Source organism: Malaclemys terrapin, chromosome 21 (genome assembly GCF_027887155.1).
Source record: "Malaclemys terrapin pileata isolate rMalTer1 chromosome 21, rMalTer1.hap1, whole genome shotgun sequence".
Taxonomy (NCBI): domain Eukaryota; kingdom Metazoa; phylum Chordata; order Testudines; family Emydidae; genus Malaclemys; species Malaclemys terrapin.
The window spans coordinates 19,719,834-19,739,573 of NC_071525.1; the positions used below are offsets into that span (position 1 = coordinate 19,719,834).

General features: G+C 47.4%; 1 protein-coding gene across 1 annotated transcript; it reads right to left on the reverse strand.

Annotated features, from left to right (window-relative positions):
* Positions 1–7,180: 7,180 nt before the first annotated feature.
* On the reverse strand, positions 7,181–13,730 carry LOC128827392 (phospholipase A2 inhibitor and Ly6/PLAUR domain-containing protein-like). The gene is made up of 6 exons (XM_054011239.1): positions 13,676–13,730; positions 11,549–11,671; positions 9,539–9,694; positions 8,678–8,818; positions 7,762–7,902; positions 7,181–7,488 (listed from the first exon to the last, which is right to left on the reverse strand). Exons 1-6 carry the CDS (start codon positions 13,728–13,730, stop codon positions 7,397–7,399), a joined length of 708 nt encoding a protein of 235 aa, XP_053867214.1. The 3' UTR covers positions 7,181–7,396.
* Positions 13,731–19,740: the final 6,010 nt, after the last annotated feature.

The window sequence follows — 19,740 nt, forward strand, 5'->3', positions numbered from 1 at the left end:
TAAAGACAGTTGGCATATTAAAGGCACAGGAGCAAACTATCCCACTGCGTAGGAAGGATGGCAAGAGACCACTCTGTCCAAACCAGGAGATCTTCAATGATCTGAAACTCTAAAAAGAGTCCCACAAAAAGTGGAAAGTAAGTCAGATTATGAAGGATTAATATAAACACTCAAAACAAGCATGTCAGGACAAAGTTAGAAAGGCCAAGGCACAAAACGAGATTAAACTAGCTAGAGACAGAAAGGGTAAGAAGGAAACATTCTACAAATATATTAGAAGGAAGATGAAAACCAAGGACAGGGTAGGCGCATTACTCAGTGAAGGGGGGAAAGACAATAACGGACAATGGAAATGGCAGAGGTGCTAAATGACTGTATTGTTTCAGTTTTCACCAGAAGGTTAGTAGCAATCAGACGTCTTATGTAGTGAACACCAGCGAATATGAGGTAGGATCAGAGGGTTGTGAGTTCAATCCTTGAGGGGGCCACTTGGGGATCTGGGGCAAAATCAGTACTTGGTCCTGCTAGTGAAGGCAGGGGGCTGGACTCGATGACCTTTCAAGGTCCCTTCCAGTTCTAGGAGATGGGATATCTCCATTAAACTAAACTAAAATAGAGAAAGAACAGGTTAAAAATTGCGTAGACAAGTTAAATGTCTTCTGGTCAACAGGGCCTCATGAAATACATCCTAGAATACTCCAGGAGCTGACTGAGGAGATATCTGAGCCATTAGTGATTATCTCTGAAAAGTCATGGAAGACGGGAGAGATTCCAGAAGACTGGAAAGGGCAAATCTACTGCCAGTCTATAAAAAGTGAAATAAGGACGACCCAGGGAATTACAAACCAGTCAACTTAACTTCTGTTCCCGGAAAGATAATGGAACAAATAATCAAGCAATCAGTTTGCAAACACCTAGAAGATTACAAGGTGCTAAGTAACAGCCAACATGGATTTGTCAATAATAAATCATGTCAAAGCAACCTGATAGCTTTCCTTGACAGGGTAACAAGCCTTGTGGAAGGGAGGGATGCGGTAGATGTGGTATAATCTTGACTTTAGTAAAGCTTTAGATACTGTCTCCCAAGACCTTCTCATAAACAAACTAGGAAAATACAACCTCGATGAAGCTACTATAAAGTGGTGCAAAACCGGTTGGAAAATTGTTCCCAGAAAGTAGTCATCAGTGGTTCACAGTCAGGCTGGAAGGGCATAATGAATGGGGTCCTGAAGGGATCAGTTCTGGGTCCAGCTCTGTTCAATGTCTTCATAAATTATTTAGATCATGGCATAGAGAGTATACTGATAAAGTTTGTGGATGATACCAAGCTGAGAGGGGTTGCAAGTGCTTTGGAGGATAGGATTAAAATCCAAAATGTGGTGGACAAACTGGATAAGTGGTCTGAAGGAAATACAATGAAATTCAATAAGGAAAAATGTAAAGTACTCCACTTAGGAAGGAACAATCAGTTGCACACATACAAAATGGGAAATGACTACCTAGGAAGGAGAACTGCGGAAAGGGATCAGGGGGTCATAGTGGGTCACAAGCTAAGTGTGAGTCAACAATGTAATGCTGTTGCAAAAACAAAACCATCATTTTGGACTGTCTTAGCAAGAGTGTGGTAATCAAGATACAAGAAGTAATTCTTCCGCTCTACTCCGTGCTGATTAAGCCTCAACTGGAATGTTGTGTCCAGTTCTGGGCTCCATATTTCAGGAAAGATGTGGACAAATTGGAGGAAGTCCAGAGAAGAGCAGCAAAAATGATTAAAGGTCTAGAAAACATGACCTATGAGGGAAGATTAAAAAACGTGGGTGTGATGTTGCACTCATAGACTCATAGACTCATAGACTTTAAGGTCAGAAGGGACCATCATGATCATCTGGTCTGACCCCCTGCATGCTGCAGGCCACAAAACTGTCCCTACCCCTTCCCTTGACTCTGCTGTTGAAGTCCCCAAATCCTGTGTTTTAGTGACTTCAATTGGCAGAGAACCCTCCTGCTAGCGATCCCTGCCCCATGCTGCGGAGGAAGGCGAAAAACCTCCAGGGCCTCAGCCAATCTACCCTGGAGGAAAATTCCTTCCCGACCCCAAATATGGCGATCAGTAAGACCCCGAGCATGTAGGCAAGAGTCTCCAGCCTGACCCTTGTTAGCCATTATACTATTTACCTGCCATTGCTTGGTATTCCTTGGCTAATATGTTTTACCATTAAACCATTCCCTCCATAAACTTATCTAACTTAATCTTAAAACCAGACAGGTCCGTCGCCCCCACCGTTTCCCTCGGAAGGCCGTTCCAATATTTCACCCCTCTGATGGTCAAAAACCTTCGTCTAATTTCAAGCCTGAACTTCCCCACGTCCAGTTTATATCCATTCGTTCTCGTGTCCACATTAGTACTAAGCTGGAATAATTCCTCTCCCTCCCTTGTATTTATCCTTCTGATATATTTAAAGAGAGCAATCATATCCCCCCTCAGCTTTCGCTTTGTCAGACTAAACAACCCGAGCTCCTCTAGTCTCCTTTCATACGACAGGTTTTCCATTCCTGTGATCATCCTAGTGGCCCTTCTCTGCACCCGTTCCAGTTTGAGTTCATCTTTTTTAAACATGGGAGACCAGAACTGCACACAGTACTCCAAATGAGGTCTCACCAGCGCCTTATACAACGGAAGCTTTATGGAAGTATGCTTATGAATATGACATAACTGGCATATGTTTTACGCTAAATACCCCTTGTGTGGTGTCATTAGAAAGCTTGTAATCTACTAAGTGTGTTCATCCTATTTGTTTTCATGTATTATTTCTATATCTGGAGTTGGGAGAATAAGATATAAACTTGTATCACTGATGTAAACATATTAAGTGGAGGCCATTAAGGATGCTCCAGAAACAATCAGTTTTAAATGGCCTTAGTTTCTTGAAAGCCTTCCTGTGTATGTGTGGGCCAGCCCACGGGGAATGGAGACGTGGCCATGTCACCTGATATGAAATCCATCTTAAACCTGGTACTTTTCCATTTAGAAGGAGGGGTGGGAACCAAGCACAGGCAAAAGATTCTCGCCTTGTGCCAAAGTTATAAAAGGGAATGGAGCAAGACAAAGGGGGCTTCCAGTCATGAGAAAACCCCTTCTTACTACCAGAGATGTCTGCTGGAACTAACAAAAACTGTACCATGGAAAGGAATGGGGCCAGACTAGGAAGGAGTCTAGTCTGTGAAAGAAGCTTATTGGAGCATCTCTGAGGGTGAGATATTACCTGTAATCACCAGCAACCACACACCGCACCATAACAACTCTAACTCAGGAACCAACCCATGCAACAAACCTCGATGCCAACTCTGCCCACATATCTACACCAGCAACACCATCACAGGACCTAACCAGATCAGCTACAACATCACCGGCTCATTCACCTGCATGTCCACCAATGTTATATATGCCATCATATGTCAGCAATGCCCCTCTGCTATGTACATTGGCCAAACCGGACAGTCACTACGCAAGAGGATAAATGGACACAAGTCAGATATCAGGAATGGCAATATACAAAAACCTGTAGGAGAACACTTCAACCTCCCTGGCCACACCATAGCAGATGTAAAGGTAGTCGTCTTACAGCAAAAAATACTTCAGGACCAGACTCCAAAGAGAAACTGCTGAGCTCCAGTTCATTTGCAAATTTGACACCATCAGATCAGGATTAAACAAAAACTGAGAATGGCTATCCAAGTACAGAAGCAGTTTCTCCTCCCTTGGTGTTCACACCTCAACTGCTAGCAGAGCACCTCACCCTCCCTGATTGAACTAACCTCGTTATCTCCATATTGATTTATACTTGCCTCTGGACATTTCCATTACTTGCATCTGAAGAAGTGAGGTTCTTACCCACGAAAGCTTATGCTCCAATACTTCTGTTAGTCTTAAAGGTGCCACAGGACCCTCTGTTGCTTTTTACCTGTAATCAGTTTCTTAATGTATTAGGCTTAGACCTGTGTGTTATTGCCTTATTTTGCTTGGTGACTTACTTTGTTCTGTCTGTTATTACTTGAAAACACTTAAATCCTACTGTTTATACTTAATAAAATCACTTTTGTTTATTAATAAACCCAGAGTAAGATATTAATACCTGAGGGAGCAAACGGCTGTGCATATCTCTCTATCCGTGTTATAGAGGGCGGAAAATTTATGAATTTACCCTGTATAAGCTTTGCCACACCCTGTATAAGCTTTATACAGAGTAAAATGGATAGTCCCAAGGGGATCTCTGTGACCAAACCCGTCACAATGGGTTTGTTTAGTCTGGAGAAGAGAAGACCAAGGGGGGACATGAGAACAGTTTTCAACTACATAAAACGTCGTTAGAAGGAGGAGAGTGAAAAATTGTTCTCGTTAACCTCTGAGGACAGGACAAGAAGCAATGGGTTTAAATTGCAGCAAGGGTGGTTTGAATCGGACATAGGAAAATCTTGACCTATCTAGTCAGGGTAGTTAAGCACTGGAATAAATTACCTAAGGAGGTTGTGAACTCTTCATAATTGGAAATTTTTAAGAGCACGTTAGACAAAGACCTGTAAGAACATAAGGACGGCCATACTGGGTCAGACCAAAGGTCCATCTAGTCCAGTATCCTGTCCGCTGACAGTGGCAAATGCCAGGTGTCCCAGAGGGAATGAACAGAACAGGTAATAATCAAGTGATCCACCCCCCATCACCCATTCCCAACTTCTGGCAAACAGGAACAGGGGCATCGGTCTTCACTGTTGAGGATGTGAGGGAGATTCCCATACCTGAGCCATTCTTTTTGGATGACAGATCTGAGGAACTGTCCCAAATTGAGGTGTCATTAGAGGAGGTTTTGGAACACATTGATAAACTAAATATTATTAAGTCACCAGGCCCAGATGGTATTCACCCAAGAGGTCTGAAGGAACTCAAATGTCAAATTGAGGATATACTACTAACTGTCATCTGTAACCTAACATTTAAATCAGCTTCTGTACCAGATGAAAGGAGGATCGCTAATGTGATGCCAATTTTTAAAAAAGACTCGAGAGGTGATCCTGGTAATTACAGGCCGGTACTCCTGACTTCAGTACTTGGCAAACTGGTTGAAACTATAATAATGAACAGAATGATCAGACACATGGATGAACATGATTTGTTGGGGAAGAGTCAACATGATTTTTTGTAAAGGAAAATCACGCCTCACCAATCTACTAGAATTCTTTGAGGGGGTCAACAAGCATGTGGACAAGGGGGATCCAGTGGATCTAGTGTACTTAGATTTTCAGAAAGCCTTTGACAACATCTATTACCAAAGGGTCTTAAACAAAGTAAGCTGTCATGGGATAAGAGGGAAGGTTCCCTCATAGGTCAGTAACTGGTTAAAAGATAGGAAGCAAAGGGAAGGAATAAATTGTCAGTTTTCAGAATGGAGAAAGGTAAATAGTGGTGTCCCCCAAGGGTCTGAACTGGGCACAGTCCTTTTCAACATATTTATAAACGATCTGGAAAAAGGGGTAAACAGTGAGGTGGAAAAATTTACAGATGATACAAAACTACTCAAGAGAGTTAAGTCCAAAGCTGACTGCGAAGTGTTACAAAGGGATCTCACAAAACTGGGTGACTGGGTAACAAAATGGCAGATGAAATTCAATGTTGATAAATGCAAAGTAATGCACATTGAAAACCATAATCCCAACTCAACATATAAAATGATGGGGTCTAAATTAGCTGTTACCACTCAAGAAAGAGATCTTGGAGTCACTGTAGATAGTTCTCTGAAAACATCCACTCCATGTGCAGCGTCAGTCAAAAAAGCAAACAGAATGTTGGGAATCATCAAGAAAGGGATAAGATAATAAGACAGAAAATATCATATTGCTTCTATATAAATCCATGCTACACTCACATCTGGAATACTGTGTGCAGATGTAGTCGCCCCATCTCAAAAAAGATATATTGGAATTGGAAAAGGTTCAGAAAAGGGCAACATAAATGATAAGGGGTATGGAACTTCTGGCCATATGAGGAGAGATTAATAAGACTGGGACTTTTCAGCTTGGAAAAGAGACGACCAAGAGGAGATATCATAGGGGTCTATAAAATCATGACTGGTGTGGAGAAAGTGAATAAGGAAGTGTTGTTTACTCCTCATAACACAAGAACTGGGGGCCACCAAATGAAATTAATAGTCAGCAGGTTTAAAACAAAAAAAGGAAGTACTTCTTCATACAACTCACAGTCAACCTGTGGAATTCTTTACCAGGGGATGTTGTGAAGGCCAAGACTATAACAGGGTTCAAACAAGAACTAGATAAGTTCATGGAGGATAGGTCCATCAATGGCTATTAGCCAGGATGGGCAGGAATAGTGTCCCTAGCCTCTGTTTGCCAGAAGCTGGAAATGAGCGACGGGGGATGGATCACTTGATGAGTCTCTGTTCTGTTCATTCCCTCTGGGACACCTGGCATTGGCCACTGTCCGAAGACAAGACACTGGGCTAGATGGACCTTTGGTCTGACCCAGTATGGCCATTCTTACATTCTTATGCTCGAGTGTGGATAGCAGTGTGGCCATTTGCGCGGCAGATGTGTGTCAGGACCCCCTGTGTGGAGCCCCACCGTGCTTCAGTTTCCCAAGTCCCACCAGGCTGTTGCACAAACCAAGTGATGAATGTCTGTGAGGCCCCCAGATCCTGTGGTGAGAACTCCACAGAGAGGCCCAGGAGGTGTCATTAATCGTTCAGGGAAGTGCGGGCTAGGAATGGCGGGTGAGATATACGGCTGTGGTAATGCCCCAACGAGAAGGAAAAGACGTATTGACCGAGGCAGGGCTGCGGTGGAAACGCACAGTGTGTGATCGTGGAATCAAAGGCTGTAGCACACTGCAAACGCGCCGGGGGATTGAATTAAGCTCGTACTGGCACTGTGTGTTCTGGCATTTCCTAACTTCTCAGTGCTTGAGTGGGCAACATCCATGGTGTGCTTGGAATGTAGATTTTTATTGTAGATTTTATATTTATACACACACGCACACACACGCACACACACACACAAAGCCAAGCAAATTCTTCTGTGGCTAATGCATCTGACAGCGCCCCAGTCTCATGCGGACGGGCTCAGCAACAGGCAACGCAAACACACCACCACACCGGGGCTTTTATTTCAGATCCTGATTTATTCGGTGAATTTGCTAATGCACAGAGAGATTCCAGCCAGCCGCGAGGTACCGGGACAGACACACACCCATACGCTGGGCAGACCCTTGGCTATGCAGCAGCCCCTTTGCATCGCCCCGGCAGCGCGGAGGGTCCTCGGAGGGGGGTAGCTGGGACTTCAGGCCTTTATTCACAGGCACCAGGTGCTGCGTGGGCCGTGCCGGGCGGGGTCAGGAGAGCAGCTTCACCAGCAGCAGCCCAGTCAGGCCAGGCAGGTAGAGGGCAAAGGAGAATTTCCCCAGAGCCGGGCTGGCCCCACTGGGGGTTGTTTGGGCGGGGCGGGCGGGTTTGGATGAGGTGGTTGTTTTGGATGGGGTAGTGGGTTTGGTGGTGGGGGTGGTTGTAGGGGTGGGTGTTTTCTGGGTGGTGGTTGTTTTGTTTGTGGTAGTTGTGTTGGGGGTGGTGGTGGTTGTAGGGGTGGTAGTGGTGGTAGTAGGAGTGGTGGTGGGGCTGGTGGTGGTATTAGCAGGGATGGCATTTGTGGGAGGGGGGTTGGTGGTATTAGCGGAGGGGGTGGTTATGGGAGGGGGGCTGGTGGGTATTTTCTGTGCTGGAACACTTTGCCCCCAAAAAAAGGAGAACGTGTAGGGTGTAGAAATCAGGTTGGCTCCAGGTTTAATGGCCTGAGCAGATGCAGTAGCGCAGCCTTTCGCTTGAAATGGTGAAGGAGATGAACCTGAGGGACGAAACCAGCCTGTTATTCGGCGCGGGCAGCTCTGGTTCCTTCTCTGCCCCCAGAACCTCTATCTCCACCATCCAGCGGTTCCCACCTCTGCCTCCCGTTCCCACCCGCCGAGTGCTCTCCCTGCTCTCGCTGTAACCGGCCACGGCAGGGCGGGCGTCTGGTCCCCTCTCGTCTCCCCCAAACCACTTTCTGCAGCTCCACACAAGAAACTGAAGCTGGAGTTTGGGACCCAGCTGATCGCCGGGGGCGGATCCTTCCCCAGCGCCCGGCACCCCCGGGGAACACGTCCGGCTCTCACCGTCCCCGGCAGCCCCAACCGCTCGGTTCAGTTATTGTATAAACACCCCAAAGCGCTGGGAGTCCTGGACACACACTGAGAACAGGAGCTTCCGCACTGAGCAATAGCTTAGCTTCACATTAAACATAAAGGGAGTGGAGTCTAGTGGTTAGAGCAGTGGGGGCTGGGAGCCAGGACTCCTGGGTTCTATCCCCAGCTCTGCATCATTGACATAACAACCCTTCTCATGGCAAGATACCATGTTGTATAACTCCAGGACCAGGGCGGCATTACTGAGATGGGGGAACTGGTGAGGAAGGGGAAATTTCCAAGTTCCTCTCTCCTTCCCTCCTGCCAAAAAACCCTCTTGGATGCCCCCACCCGCCCAAGGGCCCAGCACAGACTAGTTTTCACCAGCTCTCTGGGGAGTTCCTGGGGTGTGAGATTCCTGGGGTAGCTCCCCCACTGCGGCCAGCTGGCAGCATTTACCTTGGTATAGAAACCCAGTGAAATCGATGCAATAGGTCTCGTCCCCGTTACAAGGGGTGACTGAGCTGTTGCAGAGAGTGAAGTTCAGAGCGAAGCAGGTTGGGCACTGCAGCCCATTCTCGGTGGTGCTCCCCGTGGGCACTGAGAACCGAGAGAGAGAGAGAGATGGTCACAGGGTGGGTTAAACCTCGTTCAATCTGGTGGATGTGCCCTGCATTGTCTGAGCAGGTGAAGGCCCTACCCCCAGCCCCATGGCATTTCTCTGTCTGTCTGTGACACGACTGTCCTTGAACGCCGCATCCAATCAGTTCCAGACCCCGGCTAGTTTGAAGGTGGAGCCTGACAGGTTCAGGGAGGTTTAGATTTGAGCCTCTTCCAGCTGCTGCCCCCTCTTGCATGCAGCCCTCGCCCGTCTGATTTCACATGGGCCCCGACTGTTCTACCCCCTGGTTTGGAGACCCGCCAACTATGGGCATTTCAATGGCGACAGAAATGACATTCGAGTGAATGGACATTGGGGGCAGTAAAGGGGAGAAATGGGAAATAATACACTTGTGCCAGGGGATGGTCCACATGAACCATTCGACTGTAACAAGGGGGGCCGGGGTGTAAGGATCCACCAGGTGTGAATCGACCCTGCACCAGACTGCCACGGCCTAGCTGGCCACGTGCACCCTGCTGACGTGCGTGAACCGTTCGTTAATGTGCTTTGAGCTAGTGCCCTTCCAAAGCGCCCGAACGGTCACGGGCATCGGCAGGGGGCACACGAGGAGCTGGATTCACAGCCCAGCTCAGCGCCGTCTCACTGTTCATGTCGACAACCCGTTAAAGAGGGACGGTAAAAACACACTCATAACTTACCTCCAAGTACAGCCGAGTTACAGTTATCTGTGTTGCATCGTGTGGTGTTGATCCTCACATACTTGCCATTCCCAACAGTGAAGGAGATGGGGACTTCGATGTCACTCTTATAGCTACTCAGACACTGTTTGTAGAAGTACGTGTTCTGTGTCCCATCTTTGTTAAAGACAGAAAACCAAAAAAGAAAATGAGAGGCTGGGAGGGGACCCGCGAGTAACAGCAGGGAGGTTATTTTCCCTCCATATTTGGCCCTGGGGCGACGCTGCTGGGATCCTGTATCTAGTTCTTGGACCCACAATTCAGGAAGATAAAGAGGAACCCGGGTCTAAACTCCACCCCAAATTGCAGCAGCTAACCTGAGGTTAAAGGGTTTTCTGGGTGGATAGTAGGGGGAGGTGTGGGGATTAGGGCTCAAACTCGGGTGACAGCCCATGTTAACTCTGCAGTGAAGACTGTAGCAGGGCAGTAACCCTGCTCCTGCCCTGACGGGGTTTAAAACAGCTCTGGGAAGGGCTGTGGTGGGGAACCAGTAAGAATAGGCTGATTGGGGGAAATAGCCACAGGTGGGGCCACGCCCTATAAGAGGCTGTGGGCCAGGAGCTCGGGCAGATTCTCTCTAGCTCGCAAGAGAGAAGGGCCTGGCTGCTAGCGAGCTGAATAGGGTGCCTGAGTGGAGCGGGGCTGGGGAATCCCAGCCTGGCAACCCCCCAGGCTGCAGGCCTTGAGAAGGGCCTAAGGGAGGCACTGGAGCTACAGAGGTGCAGTCTGAGGGTTAGGCAAGGGCAGCGGGTCCAAACCCCCCTTGCCTATGATGAGTGACGTTTATACTGCAGTCTGCCCCAGGGAACGGGGGCTCCTTGATGACTGGCAGTGGCCATAGACTGAGGCGAGGTGGGGATACAAGGTTGGGGGTTCCCCGGGAAGGGGAGACCCAGAGAGCTGTGGGGGTACTGCTAGGGCAGAACCCCAGGGAAAAGGGGGCACCGGGGTCCGGGAGGGTCACAGGGGCCAGCGATAGGCGAGACAGAGGCCTGCAGAGGGCGCTCCGGAGCTGGAGAGCTAATTCACAGGACGACCAGCAGGAGGCGCCACGCTGGTGAGTCGCCGCTCGCTACAAAGACACCCTGAGTGGGTGGAAGTTTTAATAAACCCATTTGTGACTGTGATGGGAACATTTCCTGAGTGTGGTGAGAGGCAGGTGGGCATGTATGGGGATAGATAGATAGATAGATAGATAGATAGAGGGGGTGGATGGGGATAGATAGAGAAGCAGGTAGGTAGGTAGATAATGCCAGACGACGTTAAAGCTGATGCTGTGCTTTGCATCCTTCTTACAAGGTAAGTGGAAGGAGCCATTTACTCTCTGTAATTCAGTGGGAGGATGAACAAAGCCAGGTCTGTAACTCAGATTTTCGATTCCAAACGTTGCGAAATGAAGGGAACTAGCGAGATCCGCTGGCGTGAGAACCTCAGGGAGTTGAACATGGAGACGGTTTGGAATCTCTTTAAGTCAAATGGCAAAAAGTATCTTGAATTTGCATCCCAAGCAAGGGGAAGAACCGTGTAAGGCAGAGCTCCAGCCCTGAGCAGGTGACTAACAGCTTCAGACAGGACATTGGGAGCCCGGCCGTGTCCAAGGGATCTCAGCGCCAATTTCCTTTTTTAACACGATTCAGAAAGTGCATTTCCACCCAAAGCAGCTTCGCTTCTTGCAGCGCAGCCGTCCATTGCGGGGATAAAGCTCAAGGGGTGAGATCCTGACCCCACTGAAGTCAATGGGAGATTTACAACGGACTCCAATGGGGCCAGGATTTCGAACCGCCGAGTCTTCCAGTCGCTACATAAGACACCGTAACGTTGCCTGAATAAAGGCCGTGTCGAGCACAGACTGAGAGTTCTGTGCCGGGTGAATGTGCTTTGTCGATGGACTGTTTGGGGTTGTCCTTAGCGATGAGGATGGTGACAGACTGCAGGATAGGATGTGCCTGGGTTGATGGCAATGTCACCTACCCAGTGTAATAGCTTCTGCCACGGAGAGGCAGCCACCAGTAGCCTTGTTGTCTTGGCAGGTCCCTGGAGCAAAACTGCAGGTGTCCGTTTGGCCAAAGCACGTGTTACATGTCAGGGTCTCACCTGGAGAAAGAAGAACAAGTGTTTCCTTCTTACTGTGGCGTAACAATGTCACCTCTGACATCCCTCAGCCCCAGTCTTCATCCTCTGCCCCAAACAAGCCGAGGGGCTAAGGGACCCGATTTCCTCCTGGACACTCAGCAATTGCACAATTTCAGCCCCTGGGCCAGCAGTACCAGGGGGGTCAGACTGGGGACAGGTGAAGGGGATGGTACTTTTCCCAAGTTCTGCCCACAAAATAAACTCCACCCACCCCAGATGACCCATTGTGCAGGTATTCACAGTACTGGAGAGTTGCTTGCTTCACAGATTGTGTTGGCTGACTCTGTCGCACCGTCCAGGGCTCCTGGCAGCCCCCCATGGTCCTAACAAACTCCCTGCCTGCCCCTCCCACCCTGTTCTATTTCTGGGATGCCATGCAACCCCCTCCACCCCTACCTCATGCCAGGGGCTCTGTGTGCTCCCCGTTTCCACATCCCCCATATCAGGGCTGGGGGGAGGGGCTGATGGACTGGAAGATGTCAATGGTGCCACCAACCAATTCTTTGATCTACCCAGAGTTACAGAGGGGGCTGAAGGTCTGGCTGGGCTGGCCAGATGCCAACAGTTCTGTGTGTCCCAGATTTCCCTCTTCCAGTTTTCTGATTTCCCCCAAAGTCGATAGGGTTCTGCCCAGTCATGTCTAGAACATCCCCTGAAATTTTGGGGTTGATGGGACACAGTGTTCAAAAGTTATTTGGTTGCACAGAAATAAGGAAATGCCATTGAGTTGAGTGCAGCCAGGTTCTCTGGGCTGCCACGTCACCGGCAGAGGGGTCTGACAAAAAGGTTTGGGGTGCAGGAGCCAGCTGTCTTGGTCCCCTAGCCTTGTGGGGATTGCTCCCCATTTGGAAGGCTTTCCACTGGACCGGTCCCCCAGGTTTAGAGCCCAGTTACACGGTCCTGTGCGTAAGGTAAATCCAACTTTGCACCCATCCCTCTGGATCAGCCCAGCCCTTCGCAATCTGTGGGGGATGGGAAGGATGGAAATTGCCAAGCAAAAAACAGAACAAAAGGACGTTCATTGTCCCTTGTTCCCCAAATTACCATTGATACAAGTGGCATTAACTACAGCGTGTGGACACGCACAGACCTGTTGGGGACATGTAAGTGGAGAATCTCTGCCCTTCAGTCCTTACGTACAGCGCCCTGCACACAAGCTGTGTAAGTAAAGCTGCTTCGCAACTTTTCTTTTCCATCCAGCCCATATCTGATGGTTGAGCTAGAGCCAATCTTTTAGAAGGACGTCCAACCTCAATGTACAGAGTCCAAGGGATGGAGAATCCACCCTGCCTCTTGAGAAGCCGCTGCCAGGATTAATTCCACCTTTGACTGGTCTAAATTCAACTCCCAGCCATGAGATCTCATTCTGCCTCTGTTTGTTCGGCTGGAGAGCCCTCTGCTACCGGAAATTGTAGGCCTGATTCCAGGTTACACTCAATCCCCAAGCAGTGTCATTTAGTCCTATATTTAGTCCCCTTTATGCTCCCAAAGCAGTGCCGAGGGGCCTTTGTGGAAATAAGAATTCAGGGCAGTATCCGGTAATGGTGCCCCTCAGGCCTGGTCTACACTAACCAGGGTGATCTAGATACACTGCTCAGGGGGGTTGAAAAGTCCACACCCTGAGCACCGCAGCTCGGCCGATCTAACCCCTGGAGTAGGTGCAGGTTGACAGGCGAATCCTTCCCTCGGCCTGGCTACTGTTGCTCGGGGAGGTGAGTTCCTGTAGAAACGGAAAACCCCCGTCCATTGGGATAGGCTGTGGATTCAGTACAGGCCTCTGCCTGCCAAGCTACCGCGCTATGGCTAAATTACTACAATAACTGTAGTGTAGTCCTGGCCTTGTACCCCACACAGAGCTCATCCCCCCTCCCTGCACATGCTGGATGTTCCCCTGACTGGGGATCCATGGGGTGTAAAGGGTCCAAGTCCAGGGAGGGTTACATGGCCACAGCAGCGATGACTCACCTTGTGCACTCATAGCTAGGAGAGCAGGGAGAAGGCAGAGGATGAAGGAAACCATCCTGGTGCTGGGAGGCGCACGGGGCTGGGCTTGGAGCTGAACAGAGCTTCTCATGGCTGACACAGCGAGCTCTGCCGGGGGGGAGGAGGAGAGAGACAAGACCGAAATGAGGAAGGAGAGGGAATTCCAGCCGAGATTTGGGGGGGGAAAGCACCAGGGATCAGAGCTGCACAAATAACCGATTTTTTGGTTCACTGGCAGTTCCAAAAGATCTGGAAATAAAAACAGATTTCGGTTGAACCAAAATTCTCATCCGACCAAAAAGCCGAATAAAAAATGGTTTTGGTTCATTTTCAGGCATTTAAAAACATTCTTAAAATGGTTTAAAGATAAATGTTGCCGTCAATTTTCAAATGACATTTTGAGTTGAAAAAAATCAAAACGTTTAAGTCTGGAATTGAGAAGACAAAACATCTCCATTGTTTCAGGATTTTTTTTCTAAGATTTGTTTTTGCTGCTGCAGCAAGGTGACGAAATTGACACAAATTCGCGAAATGTTTCAGTTGCCGCAAACCTGCATTTTTGGGTGGAGAAAAGTTTTGGTGATTAAATTGCTCTCAGCTCCCACATGCCACAAACATGCCTAGAAATAACAGAGCGGGAACCCCAGGGTAGAGCCCGGCGTGGGACTATTTTTTTAATCCCATTCCTACCCACTCCCGCATTGTTTCTTGCATTTTTATTCCTTTCACACCCACAAAAACCTTAGATCTACAAATCCCACAAGAGAGACAAATTCCCTCATGATACTTTAAAACATAGAAAAAAGGTTTGGTTGATATACGATACATACATAAGCAGAAGTCAGACACAATTGTTTCCACTAAAAGTATAAAACAAATCTTGTTTAAACCACATACAAAATACTTTAACTCCTGTTATAATACATCAAACCTCTTTCTAGCCCTCGCTTAAATTTAAGGGTAAAAATCTTTATTTTTAAAAAACCAACTTGCTTTATGTTGTTGCAATTCTATTGATGACAAGCTGCTGCCCTGTGATTTCCCGCATATTACCGCAGTCGGCTTTCTTTGCCCACCCAATCCCCCCTGCAACAAAGTACTTTGACCCGCTTCCGTTATTATGGCAGTGGGTCCCATGGGATCCCAGTCCCGCTGCAGGGCTCTAGCCTGGCCCAGGTTTCCACTCTCTCGTCCGTATTGGCTCCAGGTCGGCACCGTCCCTTCTGACATGGGGCGACCGGCGCTGCCTGTGGGGCACCAGGGTCAGAGCATCCTGCTCATCTGCAGAGGGGCACTACAGTGTTTTCCACATTATCTCCACCCCCTTGGGCAGCCCAACGGCTTCTTCGCTTCTCTCTTCTGCAGCTGCACAGCGAGCTGAGGTGTCCATTGATCTTCCTACGGGGACGCTCTGGTCCCTTCCCTGGATCAGCCCGGTTCAGTTAGAACCTGTGGGTCTAGGAGGCTCCAAACCTCCTCACCCCTCCACCCCCATGTGGTTACTTTGCATTGATCAAAACTCAACTTCATCTGCCATCGCGTTGCCCATTGACCCAGTTCCGTTTGATCTCGCCAAAGTTCCTGACTAAACACAATAAGTTGCCTCCTCTGCAGATTTCATCACCCCCTCACTCACCCCCCTTGCAGATCATTTGAATAACTTGAACGCTGGGTCTAGGATAGTGCTTGAAGGCCTCCACTTTTAAGCTTTTGCCATCACACAAAATTCCCATGAATTCACGCTCTGTTTTCTAGAGACACAAGGTGGGGGAAGAAACGAGCTTCCAAGTGACACAGAGCTCTTCTGAGGGTCAGCGGAGCTCAAGAGCTTGTGTCTCTCCCTAGCAGAAGCTGGTCCAATAAAAGCTATTCCCTCACCCACCTTGTCTCTCTAATATCCTGGGACCCACACGGCTACAACAACGCTGCAAACTCCTCTGTTCTCTGGCTGTTGTCCTGTTTCTGCTCCATGACACTCCCTTGCCTCCCGCCCCAGGGCTGCTTCGATTCCCTATTGCCCTACAGCGAGGGAGTTTGCTGAAGGCTTTTTGAAAGTCCAAATCAAGTACGTTGACTGGTTCTTCTCTTCTTCCTAAGAAGCAGCCGAAGGGAGTCTGAGACCCGACTCCCAGTGGTTTCAGCTGACACTGGCCCCCTCGCTGCTGGTTTTGCCTTTGAAAATCTCCCTATTTGGTTCACACACCATTCCATGAGTGCGGCTTCTTTTCCTTTGCACAAACTGAGTCGCTCTATCCCTGCTCTATCATCATCGTGGGGTTTTATGATGGGAGCTTGCATTTGAAAGACATCTCCAGCCTTTACGCACTTTTCAGCAGATCATGAAAGATTACAAACAATAATTTAACACGACTTAAAAACTCTTACCTTCAATTGCAAAATAGTTCAGTTAATTCTCCAATTTCTCTGTAAAACCGAAGAGATGCACTAACCTGTCTAGCATGGCCCCTTTCTGCTCTATCTAGGCCAAAGACAGAATCGGATTCATATATACCTTGGGCGTCACAGTGAATGATTTACTGAAATGTAACATGTTATACGACCCTCATACCTGGACACTCCCTCTTTAAATATAATTCAGATTGTCTCTTTCCTAACCCATCAGCTTCTGTTTTATAGAACTTGTCCCATCCAGTCTGCTGGTTCGTGCAACAGAGATAAGAGATGATACTCAGCTTAGTCACAAGGGTAGAGGCGTGACTGTTTGCACATTAGAGGTGTTTAGCCAGATCGGCAAGTGCTGTAAATCACACAACAATGGCCAATTGAAAGTAGCCAGGGATCTGGCCCCATTGACTAATGGGGCTAGGGCCAATTGACACCAGTCCGGGATCTGGTTCCATTAACTCTAATGGAGCAATGGCCGATTGACACCAAATGGGGGTCCAGTGAAACTATCCCAAGGGAACTAAGGTTGGCCATGGGGTTGGTTCCATTACGACAGCTCCTCTTCCACTCCCAGAACAGGTTGCTAAATTCCTTGTCATTAAATTGTGTAAACATTCATCGGTGACACATTTTCTTCCTCACTCCATGTCAAGGGCATTGCAGCAAAATGAGTCTCACACGCATGACGTCGCACCCAGCTGGGGGAATTTAGTTATAGAATAACTGAGCGGAGAAGAGCATTTCGGCCTTGGTTCTATTTCAGGCAGTTTTCCTCCTTGAGGTTGTCGAGTTGGGCAGGGAGCTTCCAGACGGAATCCAGGTGTTAGGATCTCCAGGAATCTAAAGAGAGAGAGTGGTTTGTGATTAACTGATGAAAAGTGTGATGGAAAATCTGGGGATTATTTATATCCATGTATTAAAGACCGTTGGCAGTTTTTCAAGGAGACGTTATTAAGGGCACAAGAGCAAACTATCCCACTGTGTAGGCAGGATGGCAAGAGACCACTCTGGCTAAACCAGGAGATCTTCAATGATCTGAAGCTCAAAAAAGAGTCGTAGTGGAAACTAAGTCAGATTATGAAGGATTAATATAAACACACAACACAAGCATGTCAGGACAAAGTTAGAAAGGCCAAGGCACAAAACGAGATTAAACTAGCTAGAGACAGAATGGGTAAGAAGGAAACATTCTACAAATACATTAGAAGCAAGATGAAAACCAAGGACAGGGTAGGCACATTACTCAGTGAAGGGGGGAAAGACAATAACGGCCAATGGAAATAGCAGAGTTGCTAAATGACTTTATTATTTCAGTTTTCACCAAAAGGTTAGTAGCAATCAGACTTTTTATGTAGTGAACACCAGTGAAAATGAGGTAGGATCTGAGGCTAAAATAGAGAAAGGACAGGTTAAAAATTGCGTAGACAAGTTAGATGTCTTCAAGTCAGCAGGGCCTGATGAAATGCATCCTAGAACACTCAGGGAGCTGACTGAGGAGATATCTGAGCCATTTGCGATTATCTCTGAAAAGTCATGGAAGACAGGAGAGATTCCAGAAGACTGGAAAGGGCAAATCTAGTGCCAGTCTATAAAAAGTGAAATAAGGACGACCCAGGGAATTACAGACCAGTCAACTTAACTTCTGTACCCGGAAAGATAACGAAACAAATAATCAAGCAATCAGTTTGCAAACACCTAGAAGATAACAAGGTGCTAAGTAACAGTCAGCATGGATTTGTCAATAATAAATCCTGTCAAAGCAACCTGATAGCTTTCCTTGACAGGGTAACAAGCCTTGTGGAAGGGAGGGATGCGGTAGATGTGGTATAATCTTGACTTTAGTAAAGCTTTAGATACTGTCTCCCATGACCTTCTCAAAAACAAACTAGGAAAATACAACCTAGATGGAACTACTATAAAGTGGTGCAAAACCGGATGGAAAATTGTTCCCAGAAAGTAGTCCTCAGTGGTTCACAGTCAGGCTGGAGGGACATCACGAGTGGGGTCCTGCAAGGATCAGTTCTGGGTCCGGTTCTGTTCAATATCTTCATCAGTGATTTAGATAATGGCACACAGAGTACACTTATAAAGTTAGCGGACGATACCAAGCTGGGAGGGGTGGCAAGTGCTTTGGAGGCTAGGATTAAAATCCAAAGTGAGCAGGACAAACTGCAGAAATGGTCTGAAGGAAATAGGATGACATTCAATAAGGACAAATGCAAAGTACTGCACCTAGGAAGGAACAATCAGTTGCACACATACAGAATGGGAAATGACTGCCTAGGAAGGAGTCCTGCAGAAAGGGATCAGGGGGTCATAGTGGATCACAAGCTAAGTGTGAGTCAACAGTGTAATGCTGTTCCAAAAAAAGGAAACATCATTCTGGGATGTATTAGCAGGAGTGAGGTAAGCAAGACACGAGAAGTCATTCTTCCGCTCTACTCCGCGCTGATTAAGCCGCAACTGGAGTATTGTGTCCAATTCTGGGTGCCACATTTCAAGAAAGATGTGGACAAATTGGAGGAAGTCCAGAGAAGAGCAACAAAAATGATTAAAAGTCTAGAAAACAGGACCTATGAGGGAATATTAAAAAACATGGGTGTGATGTTGCACTCCATATGCTTTATGGAAGTATGCTTATGAATATGACATAACTGGAATATGCTTTACGCTAAATGCCCCTTGTGTGGTGTCATTAGAAAGCTTGTAATCTACTAAGTGTTCATCCTATTTGTTTTCATGTATTATTTCTATATCTGGAGTTGGGAGAATAAGATATAAACTTCTATCACTGATGGAAACATATTAAGTGTAACATATCAGTTATAAATGGCATTAACTACTTAAAAGCCTTCCTGTGTATGTGTGGGCCAGCCCATGGGGAATGGAGACTAGGGGTCTTACAGTGACATGTGACCATGTCACCTGATACTGAAATCCATCTTAAACCTGGTACTTTTCCATTTAGAAGGAGGGGTGGGAACCAAGCACGGGCAAAAGATTCCCGCCCTGTGCCCAAGCTCTAAAAGGGAGTGGAGCAGGACAAAGGGGGCTTCCAGTCATGAGAAAACCCCTTCTTATTACCTGAGATGTCTGCTGGAACTCACAAGTACTGGACCAGGGGAAAGGATTGAACTCACACTAGGAAGGAGTCTAGTCTGTGAAAGAAGCTTATTGGAGCATCTCTGAGGGTGAGATATGACCTCTAATCAGGTTTCAGAGTAGCAGCCGTGTTAGTCTGTATCCGCAAAAAGAACAGGAGGACTTGTGGCACCTTAGAGACTAACAAATTTATTTGAGCATAAGCTTTCATGCATCCGAAGAAGTGGGCTGTAGCCCACGAAAGCTTATGCTCAAATAAATTTGTTAGTCTCTAAGGTGCCACAAGTCCTCCTGTTCTTTTTACCTGTAATCAGTTTCTTAATGTATGAGGCTTAGACTTGTGTGTTTTTGCTTTATTTTGCTTATGTGACTTACTTTGTTCTGTCTGTTATTGCTTGAAACCATTTAAATCCTACTTTTTATACTTAATAAAATCACTTTTGTTGATTAATAAACCCAGAGTAAGTGACTAATACCTGGGGGGGGAGGGCAAACAGCTGTGCATATCTCTCTATCAGTGTTATAGAGGGCGAACAATT